At 42.6% G+C, this 21,894-nt stretch overlaps 2 protein-coding genes across 2 annotated transcripts; one reads left to right on the top strand and one right to left on the bottom strand.

The window, feature by feature from the left end:
- Positions 1–560: 560 nt before the first annotated feature.
- Positions 561–8,108, bottom strand: LOC121949764 (uncharacterized). The gene is made up of 8 exons (XM_042495557.2): positions 7,995–8,108; positions 6,968–7,071; positions 6,394–6,844; positions 6,215–6,307; positions 4,505–4,541; positions 4,182–4,253; positions 2,714–4,099; positions 561–1,210 (listed from the first exon to the last, which is right to left on the bottom strand). The coding sequence occupies exons 1-8, from the start codon at positions 8,091–8,093 to the stop codon at positions 915–917; spliced, it is 2,538 nt and encodes an 845-aa protein (XP_042351491.2). The 5' UTR covers positions 8,094–8,108; the 3' UTR covers positions 561–914.
- Positions 8,109–11,542: 3,434 nt separating this feature from the next.
- Positions 11,543–18,764, top strand: LOC121949914 (transcriptional repressor CTCF-like). The gene is made up of 13 exons (XM_042495803.2): positions 11,543–11,701; positions 12,985–13,263; positions 13,382–13,564; positions 13,699–14,071; positions 14,178–14,348; positions 14,521–14,654; positions 14,751–14,871; positions 14,960–15,109; positions 15,446–15,606; positions 15,695–15,877; positions 15,979–16,114; positions 17,010–17,153; positions 17,333–18,764. Exons 2-13 carry the CDS (start codon positions 13,006–13,008, stop codon positions 17,587–17,589), a joined length of 2,271 nt encoding a protein of 756 aa, XP_042351737.1. The 5' UTR covers positions 11,543–11,701; positions 12,985–13,005; the 3' UTR covers positions 17,590–18,764.
- Positions 18,765–21,894: the final 3,130 nt, after the last annotated feature.

The following is a 21,894-nucleotide window of genomic DNA, read 5'->3' as shown; positions in this document are numbered from 1 at the left end:
ATGGACACATTATGTGGGAAGACCGCATCCATCAGAAAACAAAATACAAATCTGAGCTTGAAATGGTGGAATTTCATGAAAATCCCTTTATTCTGCATGTCTTGTTAATAATTTTGGGGGAAAAATGAACCATTTATATTTGGATGTAGCCCCTTTGTAATCACCAACATTTTGACAAGTATTTGATAGGATATAACTGAACATTTAATTTCTCAGTTTTTTGGAATTTAGTTTCAGAACTCAATTAAATTCAACTAGTTACTCCCCAACACTGTGTGTATTTAATTTCAGCATAAAACGTCCTTGATGGTTTGCTTACTATCCGTTTTGGTTTTTGCTCAGGCTATTAAAATCTGGCACCGAAGATGATAGTCGAACAGAAAAAGTGATATAACCATCAGTGATAACAACTGAGCTATCTTCGTGGCAAGAGAGGAAGACCACGAGGTCCAGAAAAAGCAGGTGTACCTTGAGTGAAGATTTTCTTGTCAGAAAACATTACTTTTTGTTAGAAATAATGTATTCAGACATTTAAAAAAAAAACAGAGAGAAGGACTCGGTCAATTCAATAATCCATTTAATAGTCATAACTATGTCTCTTATCCATCTATTGTAAACATGGTGTATTTTACCACAGTAGTTGTCTTATGGTACATAATCATACGTGCAATGCAAAAATTCAAACATAAGTTAAAAAAGGACAAAGACACTGCTGGATTTGTTGATTACATCACACCAAGGGGATCTCAGTTCTTTGGTCCAGTGGCCCACCCTTTGTGGTGTGCTGCTGTAATGTGGTGGTCCCTGTAGGAAGTGCCATGGATCGTCCCCCCCTCCCTTTACCCTTTACTGTGGCCTCTCCTGCCGCTGTCACAGTAGTTGGTCCCGTGTTTCGACATTTAATCATTTTTGAATTACTTCTCATCCTCTGACTTGGTTTCTTCTTGTTTTGGACCTTCTATCACCTCCTTGTCGCTTTGCAGGTCACCACCTTTTCCTGATGCAGGTTCAGTTGTTCCCACTTCTGATTTCATCGTGTCTTCTTCGGGTTTCACACTTTCTTCCTGCACTTCTTTCATTATCACTTCACTGTTAGGAGTGAGAGCTGGTTTCTCGTTCTCATTCTCGCTCTCCTTCTCACCATCGACTTTCTTGCTCTCATCCATCTCAGTTTGCTTGCTCTTTTGAACCATCTCAAGCTCCTCGTCAGCTGTTGAGAGAGGAATATCAAAAATTACTCAATTCAGTTTACACTACCATACACCAATAAGCCAAAACATTAAAGCCCGGGACGAGTGAGGTGAATAATACCTAACATCTTGTTATAATGAAGTCTTCTGCTAGGAAACCTTGGGTCCTGGCATTCATTTGGATGCCAGTTGGAGGAAAGGAACATTCAAAATAAGATCTCTTCTCTGTCCAGCCTATTTCTCCAAGACATAACTAAGCTTAATACAACACCAATATGAAATTCTGATCATTTTTCATACTTATTAAATTCAGCTCCTGAAAAATAGCCTTTTACTTTTCTCAGACCAATTCTAATTTAAGATCTTAGTTCTTCCTCTTTCAATGTAGTATTCTGTATTTGTCTGAAATAATCGGCTCTTGAGATAACAGTAAGATCCAAAAGAAAACTTGAACACGTTTTCTTCTTTTGCTCCTTATTTCTCCTAGATCTAGGAGAAGCTGATTTATTTCTTTACACAAAGAAAAGACTATTATGTACACCAACATTTTCATCTGGGCACCTGACACACTCTTCCAAACATAGGTACCCCCCCCCCAGGTTGAGGCATGGACACAGGCATGCTCAATCAGATTAGGATCTATGGCCACTCCTGAGCAGTCTTTGCTGCGTGGCATGATGCATTTTCCTGCTTAGGGGCCGCCACCACTGAAGAATGCCGTTGCCATGAAGGGTAATTGGTCTGCAACAGTATTTGTGTGAGGCGAGTGTGTCAGGTGGCATCCACATGAAAGCCAGGATCCAAGGTTTCCCAGCAGAAGATTGCATTGTAACAAGATGGCCTATGTTATTTGCTTCATCTGTCATCTGGGTTTAATTAAGGTCCCCACACTTCCATGATCCCCACACCTCCATGATTTTTCAAGGACCCATAATAACATTTCCCTTTCAGAAAAGCATGCGGTGTCACTGTGTCTAAAGCACCTGTTGGCTTGGTTACGGTGCTTTCCTGCACACATATAAAAAACGTCACCACATTACTCATACCTAACCTGTTTTAAGGGAAAGGCTTGGCCCGGATTACTCCAATATTCCATTTGTATTAGGTAGCAGATGCATTTTTTTGAGTTAATTTGCCATACTTCACATCACTCAACCTTCAATTCAACTATTGTGCATCAAAATGTCGATGCTGAAATAATATATTCAACACACATTAGAGTGTAAAAATGTCAACAGCTAACTTTTACAAAATAAATTTGCAGTTACGTTACATTATGTGGAAGGTTATCCCCAGGAAATGAATTTTACAATTAAAATCCCGTGACTTTTCCAAAACTTTCAACGATTTTGACCAACTCCATGACTTTTCCAGGCCTGGAGAACAAGATTGTGAAATTTTATGACTTTTCCAGTTTTCCATGATCATGGGAACCCTGTTTAATGTTGTGGCTGATCTGTGCTACAGCAGATGAATACATATAAGCATACATTATATACCCACAGAAGTTAAAACTTACTTACCCTTGTCTGCAAGCTCTACGCTGGATCTTTCTTCAGGAAATGTCTGCAAATCATTATCCTGGCCTGGACTGTCATTAGAGGGGGCTGGACTGCTCAAATGGTGAGAAGTAGCACTTGAGTTATCAATAGTTGATGCGAGGGTAGTGCTGACGTTATTAGTGTAAGGTGGGTCTGAGTCAGTCATGAGTGGGGAGCAAATTGCAGCTGCAGTAGCTGCACTGGTGGTGGATGTGGTATCTGCACGGTTTAAACTGGTGGCGGTGGAAGTGGTGTCTGTGGGGTTTGTTTCACTGGACGAAGTGGAGGGAGCAGCAATATCTGCGGGGCCAGGGGTGGCTGGGTGAGTAATGTTGGAAGCAGAGATAGAGTTCATGCAGTCGGTGGATGTCGGGCTTGTAGTGGTAGTGGAAGAGGTGGAGATGGTGGGAGGCAGGGCAGGAGAGATCAGGGTGGAGTGAGAGGTAATGGAGACAACAGGTAAAACTGCAGTTGTGATGGTATCACTTGAGTTAGGAGGTGGAGATGTTGTTTTAGTGACTGATGAAACTAAAGTTGCAGAGCTAGTGGAGGTGACTAAAGTGGGATCATCACAACCTTTAGTGGCTAAATTGGTGGTAGCAGACAAGCCCAGTGGCAGATCTGATGTGCTGGTGGAGGGTGAAGAAACCGTGGTGGTGACAGAAATAGCTGCATCACCACCAGCAGCAGGAGTAGCATCGGCTGAGAGAACACCATTTGGCTCTGAGAAAGTCGATTTAGTTGACAGGGTTGTTGATGTTGTGGAAACTGAGCTTTCATTGCTGGGAGCAGAAACTGTTTCTGAGGTGGTAATGGAAGGCATAGTTGTGGTTGTTGAGTTTGAAGTGACAGAGAGGCTTGGAGTGACGGACTCAGAGGAAATAACTGAAACAGGGGTAGGGGGCTCTGTGGGTGTAGTGGTGCTTGTCGTAAAGGTGGAGGTGGGTGGTTCAGTGGTAGTAGCATTAGCTTCAGGGATAGACGGTTTTCTGTCAAGCTCTGTAACATTCGTGGGTGTTGTGGCTGCTGCAGTGGGGTTAACAGAGTCAGTGCATATATCTGTGTCAGAGGGAGATACAGTACTTGTAAAATCGGTTGAGTCAGGGACTGAGTTTGAGATTGTCGGTACAGTAGGAGTGGTGGTAGTAGTGAGTGCAGGAGCAGCAGGAGTTGACGGAGCTGCAGTTGGAGTCAGTTTAGTGGGCATGTTTGTCTCCGCTTCCTGTATTTGGGCTAGCTCGTTCTCAGGTGTGTTGCGGCCAGATGTTGTGGGGGGTGGACCTGGCTTGATAACAGGCTTTGGAAGCAAAGCAGGTTTCCCAGCTGACTCGTGTGCTGACACACTTGGGCGAATTTGATGCCTTGTATCTACAAAAAAAAAAAGAATGTGCAAATTACATTGCTGATCGCACACATACTGTATGAGAGTGAATCAGTGTTTGTGTTTCACCTGAAGATGCAGACATCGTTCGAGGTTTTGTGAAAGTCGGGGGTGGCTCAGGTTTACTATCAATGATAGTACCTGAGACACAAAGATAATTTAACAGAGGAATTCATTCATTAGTATTTCACTATAATAGATGAGAGCAGTCTTATCAGTCCAATGAAAAATCTAATCATTTTAATAGAGAAGTGATCCATGTTAAAAAGTCTCTCCCTTTGATAAAAAAAAAAACCCCTCAACTTCAAAGATTAATTCTGCTTCATTAACACTAAGCTAGAGTAGAGAGGAGTTTAATCATATTAAACATCAAATAGATAAAAGGAACTTACCTTCAGATTCAGCTTTTTTCATCTCTCCCTCGGGATTCTACAAGAATAAAAAAGGCATTTTAACACGTATGATGACTCCTGCAGCATAGTGGGCTTGGGCGATATCAAGGTATTACAGTATACTGGGGTATTTAAACATCCCCAGGGTATGATTTTCAATACATTCAAAAACAGAGATGCTCCTCTTCTAATAAACTGATACGGAGATGCTGTATTAAGTAGATCAAGTACACAGCGCATGCCACCAGAGGTCAGTCTCTACTGGTGGAACCATAGACTTTATGAAAAAATGGACAATGCATCTCCACCACACCCCCAGGAATGCTGCTCAGCCCTGCCTCCTTTTTTTTTCAGTGGCCACTCGCGGTGTTGCAGTGAAAAATTCGTCCACAGCCTAAAAACATTTATCCAATAGGCCACCATTGCAAGAGACACGTCTGTAAAACTGTTGACAGGCCCCCTCAAACTGCAAACAAGGTCAATTATGACACTTTCTAATATAAATTTTTAGTCAACTGTGGTTTCATATTTGTAAAACTTTCCTGGAGCTAACAAAAGCAATTTCAAATTCTGTAACATCATCACAATGGAAAGTCTATGAGGCAGGACCTCGGGGGTGGAACCAGTGGAAGAAACACTACTGCACATATTCAATGGGCCACATATTGCAATAGTAAACCTGGAAGCTAGAAAACTTTTTGGGGGCGTATGCGCCATGCAAGTGACTCCGCTGGAATGAATAGGCACCTTCTTGGCATCGGCTATCAAGTTAATATTATACATCTATGGGATAACAGAACGAGAAAGAACAAGAAATGCAGTGGTCCCTCTTTAGGAGTATTGCCGCATAATTTTTTCTTGATATGACTTAATCCATCTTCAAAAGCAGTTTAGGCCTATTAGCCATGATTTTATTCAGCATATCATCTCCGTTCAGCCCACTGATGTGTCAGTGTCCATCACAGCAACAAGTGTCATTGGCTCCTCCAGCAATAAAGGTGCTCAATTCCTCTCTTTTAAGAGACAGTATTTAAATCAAACTGCAACCTGCAGAGATAAAAAAATGTAGACAACATGAAAACTGACAAAATCTGCACTTCCTTTAATGGCCACTTGAGGCTGGCCCCAGAAACAAGTCAGTCCCTAAAGACATCCATGAAATGCCAAACATAACAGCAGAAAAAGACATGTTTACAACCTGGTAAAAAAAGACGGTTTTAGTCTCTTTGCCTAATTTCAACATTCATGACAACTTTACTGGGGATGACTTTTTATATAACTCACCTGTTTACATTTAATTAAAGCTTATAGTTTTGCAAGGATGGGCCCCTTTGAGTGACTCTCTCTGCAAATTTGTCCTCAGCTTCTCAGTCAGATCCACCCCTCACTCCTCCACAGCATCAGCGTCTTGCCCAAACACGGGTGAGACATGGGTGACGTTGCAGTAGCTATGTCCGTTATTTTCACAGTCTGATTTAAAACCAGCCACACTTATCCAAGTTGGCTAATGGCATGTTAGAAACACAGCATTGTAGGCTAGACAATTCTGTGTGACAATGCAATACTACTGTCACAAGTAAAAGAAAAACACAAATACCATCATACTGTATATTGTCTACTCTGGTGAAAGGTCTGGAGGGTATGAAAAATAGATACCACCCAAGCCAATAGTAAACATATCCATGAATTCAGACGAACACATTCACGCACCTGTGTCTCTCCTGGCTGGGCTTTGGAAACTCCAATGCGTTGAAGCATGAGATGGAGTTTCTGTTCAAAGCTATGTTGGCCTTCAAATTGTTTCTGAAATCACCAACAGCAGAGTAGTGAGTGCTTTTCAAAATGTATATACTAATCTAAATCTAGATTTAAATTCTTCAAACATTCACCTTGTTTCTGGCATTGGTACTCCCTGCAGCTGCTGATCCAGACAGCAAAATGAGAGACTGGGACTTCCCCTCTCTGAGAGCTCGGCGGGGAGGCACCGCTTCACCCCTCAGCTGAGCACCAGGTGTCTCCTGAACAGCTGACTCTCCAGTAACAGCACCGGGATTTTCCTTCGCTTTCTCCTTTTCATTTTCCTTGTCGTGCTCCTTGACTCGGTCCTTATCTTTTTCCTTCTCGGCTCTGGCAACCTCCCTGAGAGGGCGAATGAGATCAGCGATGGAGGCCTTTTTGGGTCGCCCCTCCTGGCTCGCCTCTGATTTCAGACCTCGTCTCTTCTTGAGTGTAAAGAAGTCACCAAGCTTCCTCCTGAGTGTTTTCGTAGGGGGTGGACAAGGGACAGAGCTGGCAGGAGCCACTTCGTGCACTGTGATGGATTCCTCATCTTGCTTTTTCCTACATAAATGATCATATTCTGTATATCAGTTCTGCAGTATACTTTTACCAAAACAGTATTGTTAGTATCTAGACTAACTAAATATGAAGGAAGCAGCTAATCAGGCAGCTGTTTATACTCACAGTGTATCAGTAGGAAGTACTCTCTTAGTAAAGAACTCTTCAACTCCTTCATCCACTCGCCCCATGAGCTCAAGGACTTCATTGTCACTCTCTATTATCGTCTCCTGATCACCACACATACACACAGAAAAGCGTTTCACAACAAAGATCAACCTGATGCTGAAGAGCAACTTGTATCACATATAACTTTACATTACATAACCCTCACCTCAGAAAAACCCACACACTTTGGCACTAGTGTTTCTTCTGCCTCTATAGGTGTATTTTGGTTTGAACCTCTCATCCAGTCATGCTACAAACCAGCCTCCTGGGAGTCAGTTGCTCAGTAACGTACAATGGGGGGGCGTCACTGGATTTTACATGCAGAATGAGAGCAAGATAACTAATTTTGCCGATGTAGGTAATGTGATATCAAAATTGCAGCCATACAGCGTTGCATCATCCTGATCATATTAACATCTGTAGCCACAAGTAGGAATAAAAACCAGGAGGTTGACTGCAGAACACAAATTTAGCAGAAGTCACCGTTACATGATATCCTGTCAGGGGAATTGCTTGAATTTGGTTTCCCTGGCCATCGGCTCAAAGGGAGTGACTGTATGTCTACAGACTAATAGCTCTGTGACAACATGATCAGCTCAGTGGAAAATGGAGATGATCACACACATTTTGATACAAATCCATGAGAATTTTTTTTAAAAAGCAGGAGCTTTTTTTCAGTGAGAGAAAGAAGAGACATTCAGAGGAAACTAGCACTGGATCTCATCCATAGTCATCACGCTCTTACACACAGAAAATACCAAGTGTGGGTTCATCAAACAGCCGGTGACCGGTACAATGGGACTGCCTTATTCAAGCAGGGACCAGGCATCTTTTACAGCACTCCCCCTCCATCCTTCCCTTCCCCCTGCCTCTCCCCTCTGTACCCTATTACATCTCCCCTCTTCCATTTTCTCTCCTCACACACACCACCTTCCCCTCACACTCCCATTTTTACAAAAACCTCTCTGGTCCTCCTTCACAGTACCTGTGGTCTGCAGGGACGGTAGTTCAGTTTTTGTCGGTGAGGTCTCGGTCTGCTCTGGGTGTAGTGCCTGAGCGCTGGTCCGCCCAATGGCAGCTCCATTGGGGAGACACGGCACGCTGTTGCTGTGGCTCTCTGTTGCTGAGGCACCGTTGCTAAGAGCACGAGCAGCAGCAGTATGTAATGCCTCCACTGAGGTGGGAGGGGCCAGGCTGGCCAGACTGACAGATCTGACAACAGAACCTCGCCTTTCTCTGCCCCCTCCCCTCTGAGAGGAAAACCATGAGAAAAGATGGTGATAAAATAACAAGAGGCAGCGAGAGAGAGGGAGGAGAAAAGTGACCACTCTGACATTTGTTTCATCCCTGCATCCTAACCCAGGACAATCATATGTAAACCAGTACACTGTAATGGGAAACCCTGAAATGGACAAAATGTTCTGTTGGTTATGTAACAAATTAATAATTTATTTTATATGCGGAAAAGATGCTCTGAAATTCAAAGTGAGATGTCTCACCAATACCAGAAGAAACTGTACTAAATAGTCCTGAGAGGATTGTTAGATATCTTGATAATGAGCTGTAAGATTTGCTCAGACACCATAAAATAAGACACAGGCACACACCCACAAGCAACAGTCTCTATGTATCTTAATTATACCACTAATACCTCTGAGGGTGTGTGCAGGGAGTTTCAAGGGAATTGTTTTTGAATATTTGATATTTAAACAAGGCAACTCAATTCCCAGTTTTAAACAAATATAAATGTATAATTTAAACTGACTTTAGTGGCAGATGATAAAATAATTTATATCATTCAACTTTGATTTATGACAGCCAGAGCCACACAATTTGTCCACAGGGATCATATTTCTTTTCTTTTTAAGAAGGGCTGTTTCCCGTCTAAGCGGTTAACTCTAAACCCAGCGTAACAACCCAGAAATACAGTAACTTGTTTTCCACTTAAGAACCCACATCAGGTTTTCTGTGTGGAGTACCAACATCAGCTATTTATAGTGCTGGAGTGCAGATGTGATTGGTTTGTCGAAGTGAGATGTTTCTCAAGTTGGATCGCACTGGTGACCGTTTTTGTAGCTTGGATGCATCCGTCATGTTAATTAGACCTCAATCTCGCCTAATATGCTCATATATACATATAAAAATAAAACCCTATATGGGAATATGTTTTTGTTGTACAACTGTTAGCTGATAAAATATTGGGAAAAAGTCAAGACCAAATGAGATAACAATTATGATGAAAGGTAAGCCATTGTTACCATTTTGTTTTTTAGCCAGAAGTGTTACTATTTGGGCGAGAGGCTGCAGCTGTGGAGGAGTGAGGGGTGGATCTGACTGAGACGCCGAGGAATCTATCGCCAGACAGCTTGTCACTCAGAGATTTCCCGCCTTAATCATGCATAACTTTAGGCCTTGATGACAAGTAAACGGGTGAGTTACATTAAAAGCCACCCCCTGTAACGTTGTAATGAATGTTGAAATTACCTATAGAGACCAAAACAGTTTCTTGTATTGGGCTGAAAACATGTTTATTTCTTCAGCAAAGCTGGGCATTTTAAAATTGGGCCTGAGGGGGTTTTACTCTGTTTTGGAGCCAGACTCAAGGGGCCATTGAAGGAACTACAGTTCTGTGGCTGCTTCGGTTTTTAGCGGTGGTGTGTCCAGTCTTTTTTTTACTGGGGTGGCCCAAGTCGGGCACCAACTTATGCGGGGTGGCATAAAGTACAAGCGCTGCTGCAGGCACACGTGTCGGCACAGCTCAAACTCAGCATTTTTGTCTCCACTATCCACACCTACTTTTCTAACACATAACTGCCTCTCGGGTTTAAGTCTGAATTGCACAAATACACAAAAAATAAGTTTACTAGTTAAACATTGAACACTGAATGGGCAGATAATCAGCCAATCAGATTTCAGGCCACTCCCTAGACACGTCCCTGAGTCACCCTTAAACAAACCGAGCACAGAAAATAAGAGGAAAATACCATATATGTATAATAGTAATAACTATATATGCCAAAATAGTGCCTATTCATACCCATCGAGTTGCTGCCTGATACATGAAATATACAGGCAGAGGACAGAGACTCAGCAGAAAAATACATAACCACACACTTCTAGTGGGTTATGAGTAATGACTGAGATGGATTACTTCTACATAAGTCTGCACATTGTTATTAGGAATATCCTGCCTAGTATACCTTTAATAAGCACTCTAACAGAAGAAACTCACTCTCTCCAGAGCGATAATGTGCAGGGAAAAAAAAAGAGCACAGCCAGACTCAGCCAGGGACGTTACCAGAAATGTGGGAAAATCAAGTTGATTTCAAAAACATAGGAAGACGGCAATATGAAGCTCAAGAGGAAATAACAAAATATTAGCAAAACCCCAAACAACAACAAGCAAATCACCAGATTTTTTTCTTTGAAAATGTTGGCATACAAAAAAGAAAAATACAGCAGGTGTGTACTTAAACTAACATTTCCCTATTTTTCATACATGGACCCACCCACCCCACCCCACCCCACCTGATTTTTTTTTGGATGAAAAATAATTTAAAATTAAAATTATTATCATTTTAAATACAGTTCTCCCAAAAGGTTTCCCCCATCTTTAAAATAAAATGTTTTTCTAAATCTACTAATTCCTTGCAATTTTGGGGGAGGTTTCTTGCCAAGTTGCTCATTGCCTTGTTCCCATGTTTTTGAAAGAAATCAAACCAATTTCCTCAGGCTTCAAAGGATTAAATACTCATGGAAAGCATCTGAAGGAAACACAAGGGATGTCCAGGTTTCAAAGGGTGTAAACTTACTCTCTTTGTACTTGTATTAACCACCAAGGCACACCAAGCATTTCTATTTTCTTCTTAATTGTCACAGAGTCCTAATTAAGGTATTTAGGGGGAAAAAACAATATGAGATCAGTATACATTATAGGTTTTTTCATTATATAGCAAAATATATACATAGAGAGGTAAATGAAATAATATACCCTACAGCTCATTTGGCCCTCGCAGCACTTTAATCTGGTCAATGGCATCAGGATTTTTGACTGTGCCAGTTTTTTTTCTACATTTTCTTGGTAATCCACATACTCTGATACAGTACGGATATTTTTTTGAATGTGAAAACGTCACCATCAGTTAAACTGTGACACAAATAAATAAATAAAGATCCCTGAGGATGGATGGAGTACAATCACGACTCTCTGTGTTGTAAGCAGGTTGTGAGGGCTCACCCTAAACCTACAGCATTCACACTGCCCTCTTGTGACTGACTTTGCGAATTGCTTTAATTCACAAAATGTACTTGTAACCCCGATTTAACAATGAGCGAACATTGTCGAAATCACGTCGGGACGAAAGTGGTCAGTAAACTGATCACTAATCTGTCAGCTGTCTCGATCGTTATCGTTATCGCTCCGGCTCACCACGCCCACGCTGGATTCAAATCTGGCGCCCATCTCCCTCAGCCTCGGCCTGGCCACGCCCCTTCACTCCCTCGGGTGCTCTGTCTGCGCAGCCGCGGTAGCTCATAAGGGCCGCCATTTTGTGTTGGGCCCACTCTTCCTAAGCGGGAGAAAATTATTAGTCCGGCGCTCAGCACGTACGGACGTTCACACCGGGCTCGAGGGGAACAACCACATGCGCCGAGGACACAGCTGATTATAACCGGGAACAGAAGCAGTCGGGAGTAAGTGCAGCCGTTACTGTGCCTCCAAACACGGAAACGTTTTTGTAGGAGCCGTCGCCGGCCTCTAGGTGTCACGGTAGGGCTTACCGACCAGGCGGCTGGCGGGGGGTGTTTGTCTCCCTCTATCGTTGTCCAAAATGCACTAAATCTATCTATAAACTGTAACTCCCCGTCTCGGTTGTGCGTTTTGGTGCTTTTAGGCTGATATTTTGTGGTCTTCGCGCGGGGATGGCAGTGTTTTTGAGTATTTCTGTTTTAAGTTAGTTCAGGCCTGACGTCCATCTTCTCGTGCCCTTTGTTTCCTGTTTTCAGACGCTCTCGCGCCTCCCGAGTTAACACGAGTTGATGTTTAAGTAGTTTGCATCGTTTTTTAAACGATGTAGCATTTTTAGACCGATAACCCGTACATCCATACAGATATGTTGCGGAGTAATCGTTCTCGGAATAAGAAAACAAAGTGACCTCGAAGTATCGATTGATTGATCGGCGGGTATCAATGGCTAATCAACACACGAAGACGTCAACAGTCACTTTCAAAAAGTTAAACGTTACCTCACTGCTAGATAGTACTACAATGGGAGTATACATGATAAACTATCGCAGTTTACTCACTCAAGTTTTATACTCTAGGCTCCAAGTATTACTTTTCCTGACCCATACTCTACTCTGCACATTCAACCGGATGTTCAGGGAGATATTTTTTAAATTAGAGCAGAAATAAATCAGTATATTTCAGGGTGTACTTTTTTAGATTTCCATGGTGAATGTCGAAATTCGTGGTCGCTATGGTGGAGGGACCCCGTGCTTTACAATAACATGTAAACTGTTTTGTGATCATTGGCTTTATAAATAAAATTGAATTAATGATACACAGATCTGGGTCGATTTAATGATAAACTATACCACCTAGGCAAACTGAAAACGTTGATACATATTGTCATATTTCAGATAGGCCCTTATTTTGAAATTCCCATGTCACGTCTGACGGCTTCTTAAATTTAAGCTGTGTCAAAATGGGGCCTGTTTTTCCTGTATATCGACCACATGAATGTCCCCCTAATGTCAAAATTCACAACTTGGTTATCAGAAATTTAATGAGAGATCTAAATTCAGATGATGATAAGCAGCCAAGAAAGACACTGTAGCTCCCTTAAGTGCAGTTTATTATCAAATCCACTGATGCGCTAATAAACTGCACTTAAGAAATGTGGACCGTTCTTTTTATGTGATATTAAAACAATATAAGTCTTCATCACTTTTTAATACATATCCTCTCTGTTAAGGGTGTTAGTTGCCCGATTGCCATGGAGGGCGAGGTTGTTTCCATGGAGACCACTCAGGCCGCTGTCCTGGCTCCTGAAGGAAAGGTGCTGCCGGAGGGTGGAGAGGCTTTGATACAAGGAGCAGCCATAGCTCCACAGGGGGAGGTGGCTGAAAACATGGAGATGATGGTGATGGACGCTCTCGATCCGACCCTGTTGCAAATGAAGACGGAGGTGTTGGAGGGCGGCGGCACAGTAACTGTTACTGGTGGAGATGAGGGTCAGATCATCACGCTCCAGGTTGGTATTGAACACATGCTAAGCATTGATGTTTCATGTAATGTTGGATTATCAGTAACTGGCCTTGAAAAGTTTTTGCCGTGCGATGAGGTTGAAAAGCTTAATTCTTTCCATGTAGGTGGTGAATATGGAGGAGCAAGCTGGAGCTGCGTTAGGTCTGGGCCAGCTTCAGCTGGTTCAGGTACCTGTCACAACAGCGACCGTAGAGGGACTCCAGGCCACGTATGTTGATGCTACAACCGTTAACAAAGACGCAGAGCCGGTTATTTGTCACACTCTCCCCCTGCCTGAGGGCTTCCAGGTAAGAAACAACTCTAAAATACAGCATAATGAGAGCGTCCCTTCTTGGTTACGCCCTAATCTTGGCACACTCTATAAACGTTTTTGTTTAAAAAAGCGTGGTTTCAACATGACATTTGTAATGCTTTCTTTTAGGTGGTTAAAGTGGGTGCCAATGGTGAGGTGGAGACAGTAGAGCAGGAAGAGCTCCAGGCAGCCCACGAAGAGTTTCAAGAGGTGAGGGGAGAGGCGGAGGAAGAAGAGCCCGCGGAAATAGAGGCCACTGTACCTCAGCAAGACGAGCAAGAATGGGCCAAGGATCCAGACTACCAGCCCATCGCCAATGTCCGTACTAAAGGGAAGAAAGGAAAGAAGAGCCGCCTGCGCTACGGAGAGGGCGACCGTGACATGGATGTCTCCGTGTACGATTTTGAGGAAGAGCAGCAGGAGGGGCTGCTGTCTGAAGTGAATGCAGAGAAGGTTGTGGGCAACATGAAGCCACCAAAGCCCACCAAGATCAAGAAAAAAGGTTAGACTTTGACACGACTTTTCACATGATTGTGAAAAGACACATTTTTAGGTTGTGCTTTGGTTATTCGATGTTCCGCGTTATAATCCTAAAATGTCGTGTCCAGGTGTAAAGAAGACGTTCCAGTGTGAACTGTGTAGCTACACCTGTCCGAGGCGCTCCAACCTGGACAGACACATGAAGAGCCACACAGATGAGAGACCGCATAAATGTCACTTGTGCGGACGGGCCTTCCGAACTGTCACACTGCTGAGAAACCACCTCAATACACACACAGGTAATGCAAAAAAAAAAAATAAATAAATAAAAGCTACATTTTGTAATAATGCAGATAAATTGGTAAGTTTCCTGTCTCATAACTTGCCAGCTGGGAAATTCACTTGGATGTGGTTATGCCTCCATTACATTAGCACTACACACTCAAGAGTTTCTTTGTTCCATTTCTTCAGGCACTCGGCCACATAAATGCACAGATTGTGACATGGCATTTGTGACCAGCGGTGAATTGGTGCGTCATCGTCGCTACAAACACACACACGAGAAGCCCTTCAAGTGCTCCATGTGCGACTATTGCAGCGTGGAGGCAAGTAATCACATGCTCATCCGTTTTCATTATTTCTTTTTATGTAATTTACACCCCCAGAAATTTTTTTATTTGTATTTTTCTCTCTCTTTCTAGGTGAGTAAGTTGAAAAGGCACATCCGCTCTCATACAGGGGAGCGACCCTTCCAGTGCAGTCTGTGCAGCTATGCTAGCAGAGACACTTACAAGCTGAAGAGACACATGAGGACGCATTCAGGTAACATACATGCAGCTTCTAAAAAGAAGGCTTACTCCCAGTGTAAGAAGAATACCTCACTTACTAAATTCTCTCCTCTTTGATGCAGGAGAAAAGCCGTACGAGTGCTACATCTGCCACGCCCGATTCACTCAGAGTGGCACCATGAAGATGCATATTCTGCAGAAACACACGGAGAACGTGGCCAAGTTCCACTGCCCACACTGTGATACTGTCATTGCACGCAAGAGTGACCTTGGTTAGTTATGCTTTGCCATTTTTGTTTGACTAAATGCAATCACATGCAGAAAAAAGTGGAGAAGGTTCTGGGAAGGCTGGTATTTATGTAGTTCTTTAGGAGTTGGGTACTATTCACATTTTTGGACACCCCAAAGTGCTCTTTTCCAATCACGCATGGACCGTGTGTCTGCTTGCTTGTGTGTGCTTGTTTGCTCATCTTATTTTCTGTTTAGACACAACTGTCAAATATGTGGAATAAGTGCGTAACTTTAAAAAAATGAAAGAGCTCCAGGGCTGACTGCGGTAACAAATTTTGTTAGGCCACAATAACATGTCTATTCTGTCTCTATTCCAGGCGTTCACTTGCGGAAGCAGCATTCATTTATTGAGAAGGGAAAGAAATGCCGTTACTGTGATGCTGTGTTTCATGAGCGATACGCTCTCATCCAACACCAGAAGACCCACAAGAATGAGAAACGCTTCAAGTGCGAACAGTGTGACTACTGCTGCAGACAGGTGTGTGAAAAGTGGAATATGAAACATGTGTGCTGTGTGAATTTCTTCATGCTAAATGACAAGTCATCCTTGATCTACTACCTCACAGGAACGCCACATGGTGATGCACAAGCGGACACACACTGGGGAGAAGCCGTTTGCCTGCAGCCAGTGTGATAAAACATTCAGGCAGAAGCAGCTTCTGGACATGCACTTCAAGCGCTACCATGATCCCAACTTTGTCCCCACTGCCTTCGTCTGCGTCAAGTGTAGCAAGACGTTCACCCGCAGGGTAAGACTGAGCTCTGTTATAGCACACACACACACACACACACACAACCTGTTTTCTACAGTAGATCGCTGAGTCGTGATGGTTACTTGTGTGCTCCACAGAACACCATGCTGCGTCACAGTGAGAACTGCACTGGCGAAGTTGAAGAAGAAAATGGGACTTCCACACCCAAAAAGGGTCGTCGAGGCAGGAAGAGAAAGATGCAGTCCAGGAGGGACGACGATGATGATAACACAGGTATTATAGACGTAGTGTGGGACAGTCCCTCCATTTGATGTCTGAATATGCAGTTAAATTTGGTCAAAACTGTAAAAAGCTGTCATGGGCGTTTGCGAATTTTATTTTCCAAGTCTGCTCAAAATGCTCATAAAGATATTGGGTTAGTCAATGGAGTCATCGGTCTCAATAACATATTTTGATAAACCACTTGGTATTGAAGATTGTAGAGGATCAGACACATTTATTGCTTTAAGTTGGCACATAAAACTCAACCAAGACGCAACTCAGCATAGTGGTGGTTCAATTGCGTTAAAGCCTCTACACATCAAACTATCATCAAAGCACTAATGTGGTGATGAAGTCCAAGTCATGTGCCGCCTGTTCCACCAGAACAGACCGCAGAGACTACAGTCAAAGGCCGACTAGCACATACGTTCTGTGCCTGCATGACAGGAATAACAGTAGTCTGTATTCATCAGCAAAAAGGGAAACCGTAAGACCGACGGGACACTAGTTGGCCAGTTTGCACACGAATAACACAACCCATTGTCGAAAGAACAAATTATATTTATCATGTGCTTGTGAACAACAACACAAGTCACACTCTAGTCTGATTTAAAAAGTCTGGACCTCACACCTTCTTGACTGTAGTCATTTTACTTTCCTCACATCTGTTTCTCTTCTTTTGCACTGATTTGAACTGCAAATCATTTCATTGCCAACAGGCTTTGCTGTCTCGTGACACCCATTCAACATGCTGAATCGGGAGTGTGGGACAAACCACATAAATATATAAACATAAGGCGACAGACGCCAACCGACAGCCCGACATTGACTAACCGCTAACCCCAACTTTGTCATCAAATGCGCTTATGTCATGTAATGTCTGATATCCTTACCCATCCATCATTAGATGGAGAACTTGATGAGGCAGAGGAAGAAGAGGGGCTGAGTGAGATTGAGGTGGATCAGGCCCCACCTGTTGTCCCTATCCCAGCCCCTGTGGAGCCACCGGTCAAGAGGAAACGTGGTCGACCCCCGAAGAGTAAACCAGACGGTAAGAATCTCACTACGATGTTTTGGCAGCATTTCTGAGCCACACAAAGTGAGACTGGACAGCTGCTAACGGACTGTTAGTCTGATCCTTTCTAGTTTCCTTCAATTATTTGTTTTAACAGAATAAAAAGCATATTTATATCTTAAAGTTGAGAATCTGACCTGAAACTCTCTTAACAGCGGCTGCCATCATCCGTGTGGAGGACGAGGCCACCGGAGAGGTGGACGACATCATCGTGAAGAGGGAGGTTGGCGCCGACCATGATGAAGTCAATGATGATACCGTCGAGGAGGTGGTGGTCGGCGGAGGGAAGTCGACCATCCAGCTGGAGGAGTTACCCCAGGAAGAGGGGGCAGCACAGGAGGTGCAGCTGCCTGACGCCCCACCTAACGGAGACCTGACCCCTGAGATGATCCTCAGCATGATGGACCGGTGATGGATGCGAGGGTCAAACCTGTAAACACACACGCGGAGACAGACCCCTGATCACGTCTTCATTTTTAATTCTTGGCATTTAGGATTACAAACACTTTCATCCTGCACAGAAACAAACATCACTGTTGTAATTTAAGATTTACTTTTTAATCATGTATTGATAAAAAAGCTGGATGAATGGAAAAGATTTTTAGTATGGATTTATCTACCAAAAAAAAAAAAAAATCAGTACGTTGAGTTTGGGGTGGCTGTAATTGACAGCAGTATCGAATCTTGTAGAGCGCAACGGTCTGCTAAATATGAATGACTCCTCCCTGAATCTAGACTTTGTCTGTAATTCTCAAAAAAATGTCTTTTCTTCCCTCTGTTGAGTAAAAGTTGTAAGTAGATTGTAGGTTACCCATAATGTGGACCATATTTCCAATCAGTGATCAATAATCCTCCCTGAAGAGCTCCATGTACCTCTCAGTTTGGACAGACAACTGCCTTCCAGTTAAATTTAAAGATGAAAATGAGGAGTACATTTAGGTTAGAAGTCACCAAATCAACCGTGATACTGCCGTTAATCACAGCCACCGGAAGATTAAAAAATTATTTTCAATTTTTGGTTTCTTTTTCTGCAGTTAGTAATTCCCTTTTTTTTTTTTTTTTTTTAAAGCCAATTCTAGTTTTTAAAAGCTTAATAGACTGCTTATCTTATGCTCCTTTCTTGCTACTGTAACACCCCTAGATGACTTGTATGTACTAAAATTGTCACTGAGAAGTGCGAGGAAAGATTGTTGTTTTGCTCCCTCTTTGTAGCCATTCCACTTTGGGTTGATATTTTCCTTTTGTACCATTGGCAATGCAATGCTACATAGCAGCTTGAATGACATTTTAATAACTGTGTGGCGGATGGGAACAGATGTATGACTGTACAACCAATTTAAAAAAAAAAAAAACAGTAGACATTGAGACTGATCTGTTCGGTTTCTGCGGCTAATCTAAATCATGGATATTTAAAATCGGTCTGGCTTTGGAGAGGTTAACATGCTAGTTGTACAGGTATAGCCCCAAAGCATTATGGTTAGAAACATTGTTTATGTAAAATTAGCTGAGAAACAACTGAGTGGTAACACAAATGTCAGTGTATTTTGCTTGCAAATCTATTTTATTAAATGGACAACTTGATATAAAGAGCTTCACTCATTTTGTATGTATAAACAACAGAATCACGAGACATCAGTGGGGTTGTCTAAACAACTCTATTCCTCACACTGGTATTCTTCATTTATACCCAACTTTCTGGCATTTTATTTTTAGCAATTTTGACTTAAATTCCAAACTAAACTTTTGTGCGATTGTGAGTCACAGGATGCATCTCCTCTGCATGACCATGGGCTGGCTCTAATCCACTGAAAAGTCAATTGAGAGTTTTGTAGCCTTCTTCTACACACACACACACGTAAACAAAGAAGACCTAACTGCCTTCACTTACACACTTTTGACAGCTGAGCTTAGTTTTGATAAATGTTACCCATCAGTTATATGGATTTCTTTCAGCTATCCTCACTCAGCATGATCCTCACTCATGCTTTTAAATCTTATGGTGTCACACTGATACATAACTATGATTTGACTGATTTCATAAGGCATGACGCAAAAACACTGAAAAACTTATTGCATGTGATATGTCACATGGATTCATGTGGGAAGAGCCTGCTGGGGCCAATTAAAATGCCTTCACTGGTATTCCATTATACTTTTCCATATTGTTTAGGTCGTTTATTCTCTAGTGCTGTTTCATGTACCAACAATATCAGTAAACGGCTTCAATGGTAATTGAAGAAGATGCGCTATGTGCCTTAAATCGTACAGGAATTAAGGACATTTTAATTTAATTTCAAGTTGAGTGTTTTCAGAATCCTAATTGCCATTGTGTTAGCTGTCAGGCTGCAGACACAGAGGCTTCACACATGCATTGAGCCCCAGTTATTGGCCTCGGGTTATACTGAAGCGAGGCTGCAGAGTTCCTGTATTATATGGTTACACTTGTGTGCTTACTGGTTTCTGAAACATGCATTTAGTGTAAACGACGACAAACACGAAGACGAGATGTTGGTACAGCTCTGAACAAGTTAGCTCCGTGATTTTTGTTTGTCCTGGCGACAGATATTTTTAGTCTGGGTGGTTTCTGCGGTGAAGGAGACTCCTAGTCATGCAATACGTCGCTGTAACTGTAGGGACTGTTAGTTATTTACGACAGGGGAGGAGGTGGTGCAAAGAGTGAGAGGCATTTTAAATAGTTTAAGCACTTGGGGGGGTACTTTGGTTTTTATTATTTTGGCTTAAAGAAGTGTCATACAAATGTAAATGGCTGTATTGTATTTATTTCACTGCCAGATTACACCATTTATCAAAAAGGTAGAAACAATTAGAGTGGGTACAGAAAGTATTCAGACCCCCTTAAATTTTTCACTTTGTTATATTGTAGCCATTTGCTAAAATCATTTAAGTTCATTTTTTACCCCTCAATGTACACACAACACCCCATATTGACAGGAAAACACAAAATTGTTGACATTTTTGAAGATTTATTAAAAGAAAAACTGAAATATCACATGGTCATAAGTATTCAGACCCTTTGCTCAGTATTTAGTAGAAGCACCCTTTTGAGCTAATACAGCCATGAGTCTTTTTGGGAATGATGCAACAAGTTTTTCACACCTGGATTTGGGGATCCTCTGCCATTCCTCCTTGCAGATCCTCTCAGTTCTGTCAGGTTGGATGGTGAACGTTGGTGGACAGCCATTTTCAGGTCTCTCCAGAGATGCTCTGTTGGGTTTAAGTCAGGGCTCTGGCTGGGCCGTTCAAGAACAGTCACAGAGTTGTTGTGAAGCCACTCCTTCATTATTTTAGCTGTGTGCTTAGGGTCATTGTCTTGTTGGAAGGTGAACCTTCGGCCCAGTCTGAGGTCCTGAGCACTCTGGAGAAGGTTTTCGTCCAGGATATCCCTGCATTCGTCTTTCCTTCGATTGCAACCAGTCGTCCCGTCCCTGCAGCTGAAAAACACCCCCACAGCATGATGCTGCCACCACCATGCTTCACTGCTGGGACTGTGTTGGACAGGTGATGAGCAGCATGGTGTTCTCCACACATACCGCTTAGAATTAAGGCCAAAAAGTTCAATCTTGGTCTCATCAGACCAGAGAATCTTATTTCTCACCATCTTGGAGTCCTTCAGGTGTTTTTTAGCAAACTCCATGTAGGCTTTCATGCGTCTTGCACAGAGGAGAGGCTTCAGTCGGGCCACTCTGCCATAAAGCCCTGACTGGTGGAGAGCTGCAGTGATGGTTGACTTCGTACAACTTTCTCCCGTCTCCCGACTGCATCTCTGGAGCTCAGCCACAGTGATCTTTGCGTTCTTCTTTACCTCTCTCACAAAGCTCTTCTCCCTCGACTGCTCAGTTTGGCCGGACGGCCAGCTCTAGGAAGGGTTCTGGTCGTCCCAAACGTCTTCCATTTAAGGATTATGGAGGCCACTGTGCTCTTAGGAACCTTAAATGCAGCAAAACATTTTTTGTAACCTTGGCCAGAGCTGTGCCTCGCCACACTTCTGTCTCTGAGCTCTTCAGGCAGGTCCTTGGACCTCATGATTCTTATTTACACTGACATGCACTGTGAGCTGTGAGCTCTTATATAGACAGGTGCGTGGCTTTCCTAATCAAGTCCAATCAGTATAATAAAACACAGCTGGACTCCAATGAAGGTGTAGAACCATCTCAAGGATGATCAGAGGAAATGGACAGCAACTGAGTTAAATATGTGTCACAGCAAAGGGTCTGAATACTTATGACCATGTGATATTTCAGTGTTTCTTTTTTAATAAATCTGCAAAAATGACAATTCTGTGTTTTTCTGTCAATATGGGGTGCTGTGTGTACACTGATGAGGAAAAAAATGAACTTAAATGATTTTAGCAAATGGCTGCAATATAACAAAGAGTGAAAAATTTAAGGGGGTCTGAATACTTTCCGTACCCACTGTATAACAGAAATTATTGTTGGAATTTTGTTTAAATTTCTGACGGGGAAAAAAACCCATACCCAAATCTAAACTTAAAATAGTTATGTTTCATTAAAATCACTTTGTTATGCATATCTTATTTAAAATTTAGCCCCAAATTAACTGCATTAACTTGACAGTGTGCAACAAATTTGCACAAAGGATTTTTCCCTCAGTTTTTCCTTTTAAAACCGGGTGAGTTTTCAAAATCTTAATTTATGGTGGAGGGAGGGTCATGCATTTTCCCTACATCACTTGGGGA

This window comes from Plectropomus leopardus, chromosome 1 (assembly GCF_026936395.1).
Source record: "Plectropomus leopardus strain MGB_pleo_1.0 chromosome 1, ASM2693639v1, whole genome shotgun sequence".
Lineage (NCBI taxonomy): Eukaryota > Metazoa > Chordata > Actinopteri > Perciformes > Serranidae > Plectropomus > Plectropomus leopardus.
The sequence above is the reverse complement of the archived record's forward strand: the minus strand, read 5'-3'. Positions and strand labels throughout refer to the sequence as shown.